Source organism: Sinocyclocheilus anshuiensis, unplaced genomic scaffold (genome assembly GCF_001515605.1).
Source record: "Sinocyclocheilus anshuiensis isolate Anshui unplaced genomic scaffold, SAMN03320099.WGS_v1.1 scaffold85, whole genome shotgun sequence".
In the NCBI taxonomy this organism is placed as follows: Eukaryota; Metazoa; Chordata; class Actinopteri; order Cypriniformes; family Cyprinidae; genus Sinocyclocheilus; species Sinocyclocheilus anshuiensis.
The window spans coordinates 3,336,484-3,348,903 of record NW_015536800.1 but is presented as its reverse complement, the minus strand read 5'-3'; the positions used below and the strand labels follow the sequence as shown (position 1 = coordinate 3,348,903).

At 35.7% G+C, this 12,420-nt stretch overlaps 1 protein-coding gene across 1 annotated transcript in view; it reads left to right on the top strand.

Annotated features, from left to right (window-relative positions):
• LOC107656488 (microtubule-associated tumor suppressor 1-like) overlaps positions 1-12,420 on the top strand; it is a 50,383-nt gene that overhangs the window by 8,270 nt on the left and 29,693 nt on the right. Inside the window, exons 2-5 of the mRNA XM_016444374.1 lie at positions 597-2,108; positions 4,555-4,702; positions 8,348-8,539; positions 10,061-10,201. Of these exons, the coding sequence (XP_016299860.1) occupies positions 759-2,108; positions 4,555-4,702; positions 8,348-8,539; positions 10,061-10,201 (1,831 nt within the window). The 5' untranslated portion in view covers positions 597-758. The remainder of the gene's footprint in view (positions 1-596; positions 2,109-4,554; positions 4,703-8,347; positions 8,540-10,060; positions 10,202-12,420) is intronic.

Sequence of the window (12,420 nt, the reverse complement as noted above, 5' to 3'; positions counted from 1 at the left end):
ACACACACAACACACACACACACACACACACACACACACACACACACACACACACACACACACACACACACAAAGCTACTTAAAGGCTAAATGTCAACATTAGCATATATGCAATGGTAAGCTTAATATATTATATAAGTTGAACAATAATTTCTTATGGAAACTATATAAAAAGAGTTTGTTGATTTTTGTGCTACATTTTCTTTATTTCTCTTTCCTTTGACTCTCATTATAGAAGAACAGGGAGCAATACATGAGAGATTGCCAGTAGGGAGCAGTAGTGCTCTTCATTAAACCTCTTTACAGTACAAGACATGTTCTTATCTTATAAAATATTATGCTATGGGTTATTGTCATCTCATCTATTTCATTACTAGATTTGACTAGAAGTTGAGTCACAATCCTATTTTGTATTATTTTTTTTATTATTATTTTTTTTTTAATTCAACACTATACTGTTGGGTTTGCTTTTTCATATATGACTCTGGTTTCCCTGTGTTTATCTCAGTCTCTATAATCTTTAAATCTCTAACACAGTACAGATCAGGACTAGATGAAATACAACTGACATGCTGTTGTCTTTTCTTGTTCCTTAGAGTCATTAAAAGGGTGCCAGCAAAACCATGGAAGTCATCTTCTGAATGATCAAAGCAATAGACTTTCTATGATGAGAAACACATTAATCCCTTCTTCTACAAAGTAGAGTATTTCCTGTCCATCAGTGCTGGATTGGATCTAGCTATGGGGGATGTGGCTGTATGATTGTGTCTCCATCCACAAGTCTCATGGAATCACCAACAAACAAATCTGAGCTTCCATCATCTGTACTTCCCAAGAGGCCTTCTCAGGGATCTCAGCATGGGATGTGTCTGGCATTACACAGTAGTGAACAGAGTAGCAATGCTTTCACCTCTAAGTCCCCATTGTCATCGTCGTCGACCTTGCTCCTGTACGATAGAGGTGATACATCACCGGAGTCAGTGCGTAGCTTGAGTAGTCTGAGCAGTGCCAGAACAGATAGTCCTCTGGATGTGGACATGCCAGAGGTGGAGATGGGAAAAGCAACAGCCAGCAGTGATGATTCTGGCATGCAGAGCCCAGACTGCAGACCAGACTACAGTGAGGACAACGACAACTCCGTGTCTGTCTATCTGGATGCTAATGAAGACTGTTGGAGTGACAATGACAACAACAATGTCACTTTGGTGGTAACACAAAAGGTTGGCCAAGCTGATGGTGATGATACATCCTTGTGCTCTTCAGAAAACGGCGATGATGATGATGACACTGAAGAGAAGGAGGAAGAAGACTCTTTTCTTTCTTTAGCCTCTGTAGAATTAATAATGAAGAGCCAAGTTGGTGTCTCTGATCTGGAAGTCTCTACCAGCTCTGACGTGGTGATGCCAATCAGTGTTTCACCAGAAGGCGAACAAGCAGAAGTTCCTAACATGGCTGTGGTGAATGAATACCAAAGGGAAGTTGTGTATGAAAAAGAGGAAGTTGTGTTGTCTACAGCCATTCAAGAAACTGATGTCATGAATGAGACAGTGGTGTCTCTTGAAAATACTCCTATAACAGATACCAGAAACATAACTTCTTACATCTCAAAAGAGGAAAACCAGCCAAAGTCCACAGCAAAAAAGACCAGTGATCTGGAAGGACGTGTTTATTCCAAGCCTCCTACAAGGGCTGCTCTGACCAAAGCCACAAAACCTGAGGTGAAGAGGTTCCCCAGGCCAGACCTGAGGAACGTGAAGGCCAAGATCATCTCCAGGGCTGTCTCTGCACCAAGATCAGCCAATCCCGCAAAAACAAACACTAATGTTAACCAGTCAGCTTCAGGAAGTGTGAAGATTCATGCTAGTAGGAAGGTGGAAAATAAAGCTGTTGGAACAAGAAGTAGATCATCATCAAACCATACAAGAGGTAAAGAAACAAAGATGGTGGTCAGTGGCGGTCAAGAGAAAGATGTAAACACTTTATCCTTGCCGACACAAGGAGAAGAAACAATGAAGTCAGAATATCCTCCTTCAATTGATTTTAAAGATGAAGAAGAGCCTCAACTTGAGAAAGAAGCTGGGGAAGAAACCTCTAAGAGCACCAGCAAGGTTAGTGACCGAGTTTTCCCCTTATTCCCTCATGCAGTTTAAGTCGCTGTTTTCTGTTGTAGCTGTTGTTGTAGTGCATAATAATATTGAAACAAACATTAAAAATCCATTTGTATCTAGGCTATATGAAGAACATATATTTCTCTGGAGGAATTTGCATTTTATGTAATTCATTTAGTTTGTACATTTAGAAATGTTTTTACATTTTATTTAAACCATAGGCTACATTTTACAGTTTGTGTATTTATATTTTACTATTTTTAAAACATTTAGTACATTTAGAAAAAGCTTTTATTATTGTTGTTGTTGTTGTTACAACTTTTATTAAGATTTATTAATTCAGATTTTAGGAATACTAAGCCTTTTGTTTTTACAATTAGAAAATGTTTTACATTTTAGTATTGTTATTATTAATTTTATTAATGTGTATTTATTAAAATTGTTGCTATTATTAAAACTTGTATTAATTTTTATTCAGTACATTTACATTTTATATATATTTACTATAATTAAAACCTTTATTACTGATTACATTTAGTACATTTAATAAAAACTTTATCAGACATCATCAGGCATTCTAATGAAGCATCCTTTGACTAGTCAAGTAAGTTACATATATTGGGATGGACAGACAGGGTCAGACTGAGACCCAGCCAGTGGAAACTAGTGCCCGACCGATATGGGTTTTTTGGGGGCCGATACCGATATTAGGGAGTAAAAAAAGGCTGATATTGATATATCGGCTGATATTCTTTGTGTATATTATAGTACAGTACCAGTCAAAAGTTTGGACACTTTCTCATTCGTGTGTCCAAACTTTTGACTTGTACTATATATAGAATACAGTATATACACAAACAGAATATATATACATAAACACATTTTTTGCAATGATCACTCAAATGTGGTGATCAAACACTTATAATGACATGACAAAGATATGTAATGGAGGCAGGGCATTTAACAATAAACTTTATTATCCAAAATGAGTCTGACATCAGTGCAATGAACAGTAAAGTTAAAGTTTATTCAACTTTATTTTATTTCATTTCAATTCCATTCAACTTTATTCCGTTGAAGTTTATTTCACTTCGGAACATTCATTCACGGATTTGCGCTACTGTCTTCACACACAGACGAAACTTAATAGAGAAGTGTGACATAATATACCTCTGTAAATAAAGACAATTTAAATTTACGTCTCACGCACTTTAATGCCCTTTGAATATAACGTGTACGTTCCCTTGGAACTGGAATCATGGTGGAATATCATGTGAAGTCCACTTCGCAGGGCACTTGCGGTCGAATAAGACAATGATTGAATATCGGCATATTCGCCGATACCGATATATCTGCGACAGGCTCATATCGGCCGATAAAATCGCCAAAACGATATATCGGTCGGGCTCTAGTGGAAACATGTTAACTTTTGATCACCAATGGCAGGAAGTATTAAGATTAGGAAGCATTCTAGATTTACACCCAGGCCTTTCAGGTTGTTTGTGTCATTTATGCACATACATCCAAATTTTGGTATACTCAAACTGGAACATTCATTTAAACCGACATATGAATAGCAGCTGTCTGATTCCATGTCAATCTTCTCCTCATGAGGAGAGCTGCTTCAACAAGTCCAGCTCTATACGTGTCATCACATGATTGAGCTATGCTGTTATTCAGGCTCAAATGTGTTATTAGGTTGGGTCTAACCAAATGTCAAGAGTAAATGCAGACCTCAAAAAGGTTTTCAAATGTAAACACTGTGATCAGTGGCAAACACAAATATTCATTTGTGCATCAACACCTTGTTTTCTCTATATGTTCACTGTCCAGTCTTACAGCATGTCAGAGCGCTTACGCAATTCTACGTAAGTGCTTTTGCATGTTTCTGCTTTACTGTTTTGTTAAGAAACATCTAAAAGCTTAAAATTCCAGTTCCCTCTCCTTTCCTGCCTTTTTCAACTTGGTTAGAGAACACGAGTGAGATGTTTTTGCCAATAAAACAACTGTCTTGGAACAGAATGAGGAGGGAAACATTCCTGAGAGGAGTCTGACTCATATGAACACTGATTCAGACAACAGAATCTTTCCACAAACTCACTCCATGTGTGTGTCGAGCGTTCAGAAACGAGGGGGAGAAAAGGAAAAGGTCTGGGCTGGTCCTGGTCCTGGCATCAGAAGCCCTGAGGGAATAACACAATAGAAACGTTTTCCCTTTGCTTTTTTCTTTTTTTTCTTCTTCTGCTTTTTGGAGCTAACGAGTCTTATTTCCCCTCCCTCCTTTCCGCTCCTCCTCCCTCTCCTTCTTGCTTCTCTCTCTCTCTCTGTACCGCTGCACATTTTCTGTCTGTTCTGTGGAATGGCTAACACTATGGTTAGCCTACGGCGCCCAGAGTTGGGCTCTCTCGCTTGGGATGCTGTTGCTAATCAACAACTCTTTCTCCAGACTGTGTCTTCCAAGTTGGGACCATCTCTAGGGACTAACAGTACCTCCACCTCTGGACCCCCAGAAACCAGACTGAAGCCCTCTAACCGAGAAGCCCGACCCACAGGTAGTATGGGTCCACCGGGAGGCCGAGCGGTTCAGCCGGCTGGTGAGTTTTGCTTGTTTAACACTCCACATGCACAGAAGAAAATCTCAAAGGCATTGTTTAAGGAAGTAGGCAGAGTGAACGCTGCAGTGGAAGAGCTTCTAGATTGTTTTCTTCAGTGTAATGTTTCCTGTAAGCTTATACTGATATTGTAAGTGCGATTATTTTACCAGCATCACTGTCACAGTTCAGGTAACTAAAAACTAAAATGTATTGTCTGCCTGATGCACATTTGCAAAATAATTTGACATAGCATAGTTGTGGTTTTTAAATGTGTGTACATATTGTTTTTATATAGAGCTGATTATAATTTCTAAATTCTTTCTTTGTTTCTTTCAATTTAATTTACAAATTGTACACTTTTATTTTTATTACACTACCATTCAAAAGTTTGGGTTTAGTAAGATTTTTGTTTTTTAAGAAATGTATTATTTATTCAGAAAGGACACATTAAATCGATTAAAAGTGACAAAAGTGACATTGATTAAAAGTGACAGTAAAATGTTATATTAAAAACATGTATTTTGAACTTTGTATTCAACCAAGAAGATAAATTGTAAAAAATAGTTCACAATACAGATTTACTTTCTGATCAAATAAATGCAGCCTTGATAAGCAAAAGATGCATCTTCTAAAAAACGTTAAAAAAAAAATCTTACCGACCCCGAAGCTTTTGAACAATAATGTATATTTTATTATTTAGAATTATTATTATTTATTTATTCCAATAATAAACTAAATATATAATAGACAAAATAAATGATAATATAAGGAAATAATAAAATATATAAGTAATTACCTAACCTCATGATATTTTTATTGCATTGTTTTTTTTTTTTTGCTAAAATAAATAAATCAATGTAATTACTTCATTTATGACTTACTTTTAAAGACGGCCCCAAAAAGGAGGTTTTGTCAGATTTAACTTCTTTATTTTTTGTTCCCTAAAACATGTTAAAAAACTACTTTTAAAGTGGTCCTCACTATTCGACAGGATCATAAATACGTTTTTTTTTTTTTGCTTTAAATCAGCTGTGTGAGAATTAGGTTAGGGGTTTAGCAAATAGAATCACCTCCTTATAAAAACCATTAGGTCTACGAGATGTCCTTACTAGTGAATCCAACATGTGTCTGTGTTATGGAGTGAGCGGGAAGCTGCAGCTGGTGTTAATAAGCCTGCAGAACTCAACACTTCAGTGTCCAAACCTTGCGCAGTGTTACGTAACTCTCCTCTCTGTCTGTGCCCACATGTTCATCATTTAAAGCCAAAACACACACTTGAGTTTTACACTTCACACTTAACTTCAGTTTCCTGTCTCATTTTGTCCATTCATCTCTATCGCTCTTTGCCATTCTCTCTCTTTCCGTTTCTTGTGTGTGTAGCCTAAGGCAGTTTTCCTGTTCTGGTCAGAAAAAGACGTCTTATTGTGCTCAGTGTGTGTATGTGTCTATATGTCTACACTTTTGAAAAGTTTTGGGCCGTCCCATAACTTAACCTTTCTCTGTGTCATCCCCTTTTCTTTCTCTTTCTCTTTTGCATGTTTCCTCTTTCTTTAATTACAAGGGGATGCAGGGATATGTTTGGGTGCTTGTGGTTTCAGGGGCCATATTCTATATGTTTGTGTGTGTCATGTTTCAGTGTCAATGAAAAGTAGAATTGAATCAAGCAGAGAAGGTCACATTCCTCCTAGACAACCGTCGTCTTGTTTCTCCACAGAGACCACAGGCCCACACTGTGATTTTTGCTCCACAATCTAATAGCTGCCAATCGGGAAAGTTTTGTGTTGAAGGATATCTGTTACTGTGGAGTCAGATTCACAAAACACTGCCATTTTTATGCCACCAGGACTACTACTTATATAATTAACAGGATACAGAAGTTTCATTGCTTACATTATTTGATAGATGAACGCTTTTTAGTTATTTATGCAGATACCATTTTAATATTAAACACTGATTTCATGGAAATAAGTGAGCGATATGCATTTGCAAAGTTACTCTTAAAATCTTTATCAGTATTTTATTATGTTTGCACTTATTAGCTTCATCAAGGTGAACACTGTTAAAGGGAGAAAACAATTGTGATACTTTTTTTTTTTACACAAAAATATTTCTTTATAAATTATTATTCTTTATATGAAGCACAATATTATTGACTTTAAATAAAATTAGTGTGGCTCAAGGATATTTGCTGGTTAAGGACATTATTTTTGTGCCTTCGATATATATTATGATTTCATTGAAAAAGTTTTTAATCAACTTAAAAAAATATTTTGAATTCATAAAAGTGTAATATACACTACAGTTCAAAGGTTTTCATTTTTTTGAAGAAATGTATACTTTCATTCGTTGATTGATCAAGAGTGACAGTGTAAAGACATTTATAATGTTACAAAAGATTTACTATTTCAAATAAATGCTGGTCTTTTGAACTGTCTATTTGGGAGAGTATCTTATCACGATTTCAAAAAGAACAGCTCATATTAGAATGATTTCTGAAGGATCATGTGACATTGAAGACTGGAGTAATGGATGCTTAATATTCAGCTTTGCCATCAGAGGAATAAATTACATTTTAAAATATAGTAAACAGAAAACAGTTCATTTTAGTTGTAATTATATTTCACAATATTACCTTATTTTACTGTATTTTATCATTTAATTTTAAGGTACAAATGGCACTGTTTTGTGTGATTGTTTAACCTAATTATTTCTTCATTTAGCTACACAGATTTAGCTGCACCACTGCACCTTTTTTCTGCTTTGTTGTTTGCTTTCCTAACTGTAGTTAGTAATGAGTGATCAGATAAATCCACTTGCAGAATAAAAACCCAAAGTCAGACTTCGCCTGGAGGTGAACAAGCAAAATGTAGTACCATGCGTTCTCCAACAGGTGGCATGTATCTCACTTATTGGCCTCACTGCTGTTGAATTTAGTGCCGTTTAAACACTTATTTCAAAAGCATAGGAAAGAGCTGGGGGCTCAGAGAGTGGTTTCTGGACCTGACTCTGGAGAAAGTGAGGAATCTCACTGTACCAGACCAGCAGATTCAAACATACCTGTAAATACAGCAGGTGACATGATGTGTACTTGTGCTGGTTGGTCTCCATAGCAGTGCCCCCAGAAGACCTTACGTTATGTACAGGATGTGTTTGTGTGAGGTGTTCAACCCATTGGAGTCAGAAACAGGATGCAGGAGACACACAAAGATTTCCCAGCACACTACTGCACGTTTCACAAAGAAAAAGACACAAACACAACACAAACTTCCCAGAAATTGGGTGGTGGTACTTATTTGGTTTTACTTTTTCTACACCTGGTTAAAAAAAACAAAAACATCAATAAATAACTGAAAATCAGTCAGGATAATCTTTAATCATATCAGTTTGTATGCATGAAATTATTTCATAAGTAATTTTTTTTTTTTTTTTAAACAGAATCATTATGCTCAAGATCAGCATGGCTGAATGTACATCTGTATGCTATATAAATAACTGCAGTCTATTAAATAATTTAGTACACTGTGAGGGCAGCTCCCTGAATAGAACTGCTATGAAAACATATCCAGTTTAGCTGGAATATGCTTTAGTATCACTGAAGATGGCAAGTAGAATTGATTTATAATTATTTTGTTCTTTTGCATTCAGGTATCCCAAGGATGCGCAGCACAGACAAGTCCACAGTACCCTGCAGTCCCACTTCTGTTTCCAGCCCTTCTTATAAAGGTCCTCAGAAAGCTGCATCTTCCAAACTACCTGTCAAAGGCCTACCCACAAGCCCCAGCAGCTCATCACTGGGAAGTACAATCAGCGAAAGCAACAATATTGCTGTAAACAAAGGTGCGTGTCTGTAAGAGATCAAGTCACCATCTCAATCCTAAGGTTGAGATGCAGATGAAACATGAATATACACTAAAGTACTATGGTATTAACATTTGAGAGACACATTTTTTCTGAGCTTTAATAAAATCTTCAGAACTTAGACTGCCCTCATTCCTTTGCTCAGGTCAAAGGTCACGTCTGCTCTGCGTTTAGCAGTGACTGCAGCAACAGTCGTATACAATACCATCTCTGCCATTCCAAAGCTGTGTGTTGTAGACATTAATCACAACACCCTCTGCATGACACCCTCTCTGAATCATGATTAGTTCATTCTCACACACTCCAGCTGTCGCACAGTATACTCTGAACTTACATTCAAGAATAATCAAGATAGCCACTGAGTTGTCATGGTAACTTGGAGAAATGAGATCTAGTTTTAGTAGGAATACATGTGATAAAGAATAAACAATAAAGGTTTTCAAGGTAAATTCACAACAAAATGCCCCATTAATATTGAAACAAGAGCCTTTTATTTGAATGATTAACTGATACAGTGATCACGTTGTAGTGCTGTGTGATGAATTGCTTAGCTTTTGAAGTCTTTTACTAATTGCATTTTATGAATATTTAATCATTTGTGGCATTAAGAAATTGGGTCCTTATTTGAGTTTGTTAATGGATGGCATATTTTTGCACAATCACATACTCAGTATTTTTATTTATTTATTTATTTATAAGATTTGTTTACCTGCAAAAAAACTGCTTAAGGTATTATTAATATGTGTTTTCAGTGATATATAGACATTTAAACATTAATTTAAAAACAAATATCAGTAAATGTAAGTGAAAGTAACATTTAAAATGTGAACTGGAGCAAGACAGTAAATTTATATTCAAGATATATTCTCTGAAAACAAATCTTAAAGGGGTCATATGATGCTATTTTAAAGATCATTATTTTGTGTATTTGGTGTAACAGAATATGTTGACATGCTTTAATGTTCAAAAAACACATTATTTTTCAAATACTTTACATTATTGTAGGTCCTCTATGCCCCGCCTCTCTCAAACACGTCATTTTCAACAAAGCCCCCTCCTTTGACAAGCGCAGTCTGCTCTGATTGGCCAGCTGACCCAGTGCATTGTGATTGGCTGAACACCACAAGCACGTGTAGGAAATGTAACAACCCTTACCATAATCGCGAGTTTCAGCTTTCAAAGTAAATATCAAGACAAGGTAGGCATGGTTGACTCTTAACTTTTATAAAGAATATCTCTTTGGATTTGAGACTTTAGTCTTTGCAACTTTACAGATCTTCTTTATGCACCAAGAGCTTTCACTCCAAAGAGAAAGGAAAACTTGAAATCGCATCATATGACCCCTTTAATATCTTACGCAATTGTGCTTTTTAGGTATATGTATAATTTTCTAGAAGTGTTGGCATTTAAAACAAGATAAAATGCTAATTAAGAATAATGTTTTTTGCATTGTACACAATATTGTTTTATAATGTGATGTGATGATTTCTCTTTAACCAGTTCCTGCTGAGGGGATAAAGAGTGAGGAGAAGTCTATCAAACAATCACTGGCATCCCAGATTCAAGGAAAGTGTCTAGTTAGCAAACCTGTATCAGGGCACCGCAGCAGAACGAGCTCCACACCGTCTAAACCAGCGGCAGGTGGGAGAAACATACATACATGTCTCTCTAGCAGCACCCACATTTGCTTTCATATATTTACCAGAGTCCAAATTCATCTGTCTCTCATCATTTATTATTTACTCATCAAAACAGCCTCAAAGGGAATCTCACTCTCCTGTCGTCAAGAGCATCTATAAACATTAATCAGTGGGAAAGCTCTGATTGTCTTAAACTAATGACACTGCAATTAGCAGTCCTTTGATATCATTTTACCACAATAGGATTACTACCATATACCCCTCTTAATAGGTTAAAAAAAAATGTAAATACCCTAATTCGTTATTGTAGTTTGTGTATCGTTCCATTCTTTTGTTATGCCAACAGCAACTGATATAAATAGATCAGATTAGTTTTTTTTATATGGAAAGTTGATGCAAATCATGCACAAAACATTGTTTAAAAATAGTCATTGTTATCATTGAAACAAGTTAAAATTGACCCTATATGCAAAATTGCAATAAAATATGAAAATGCTTATATCTTGGATATATTACTGTATATCATGTGGCACCAGTAGATTAAAAAAATCATTTAATTAGTAAGGTCTGTAAGATGTTTTTGAAAGTATTTTTTTTGAGCAAGCACACATTAAATTGATCAAAAGTGACAGTAAAGACAGTTATAATGTCACAAAAGATTTATATTTGAAATAAATGATGTTCTTTGCAACTTTATATTTATTATATATAATTAATGTTTAATCGATTATATATTTATAATAGATGAAAATGTATCATGTTCTATTTCTCTAAATGAAGACCAATGCATTTGTGTGTGTGCGAAAATATATTTTGTAAATTTCGTAAAAAATAAAAATACATATAATGATAGCTATGAAATTAGCCATTGCAAGGTAAATGTAATTTTATTCTAAACTGTCATTTCTACAACCATTGTTTAATGCTTAATTAAACATTACAAAATTGGATGTGTGATAAAAATGACTTTTTTTACTTTCGCAAAAATGTGGAAAAAAAAAAAAAAAACAATCAAATCCAGGAATGCTCCTATTGTTATGGGGCGAACGAGACGTGAGACGTGAGATGTGCGGCTCCATCTGCAAAGCTTTTATTTAAAGGCGTGGTCATAAAAACAGGCAAGGTTCTGACAATGGCAAACAGGTATATTGAGGGCAAGACAAAAGAGGAATCCAAAACAAGCAATAATCCAATCGAGGTGCAAACACAGTCCGAATCAGCAAGGCAAAGGGTAAATCCAAGACAGGCTATTAACTTCAGGGCAGGCAGAAATCAGACAGGATGAGATAACAGGCTGGGATCAAGACACGAGAAAACAGACTATGAACAAGGCTAGACTCATGAACTTGGAAGGGCTCCGTAAAGTAGCTATCCCTAGGTGAGCGATAAATGCTGAACAATACTCGGAAGTGAGAGAGAGGAAGTCCATGGCTTATAAAGCATGTCTCATTGGATGCAGCTGTGTGTGTAATTGGTAGCAGGTGAGCTTGTGATTAGTGCAATGGAGCATGGAAAATGTAGTCCAGGATTTATATAGTGTGTGTTATTGGTAGCAGCTGTGTGTGATTGGTTTCAGGTGAGCTTGTGATTAGTGCAATGGAGTATGGAAAATGTAGTCCAGGGTGATGTGTAACAGTCTGTGTGGTGTGAGAGTCAATATAAGGGCGACCTCTGATGGCAAGCAGACGGAAGTTCATGGACAGGATTCGTGACACATGGCTTCCACAAAAATATTAAGCAGCGCAACTATTGATAATAATAAGAAATGGTTCTTTAGCACCAAATCAGCATATTACAATTATTTCTGAAGGGTCATGTGATACTGAAGACTGAAAATACATTTAAAATATATTAGAAAACAGTTATTTAAAATTGTATTAATATTTCACAATATTACTGCTATTATATTTATTATTATTATTATTTAATTTATTTATTTTATCAAATAAATGCAGTCTGGGGAGCATAAGAGACTTCTTTCAAAAACATTACAAAATCTTATAAACCCCAAATTTCGGAATGTAGTGTATTATGCACAAATCAAGACAAGATATTCCTTAAAGATGCCTAAAGATTGCAAGACTTGATTGTTTATAGTTAATACTGATTGCCTTGCTAATTGCTTTGAATTATGAGGGAGGATTGTTAAAGTGGTCATATGATGCTTTTTTAAAGATCATTATTTTGTGTATTTGGTGTAACAGAATATGTTGACATGCT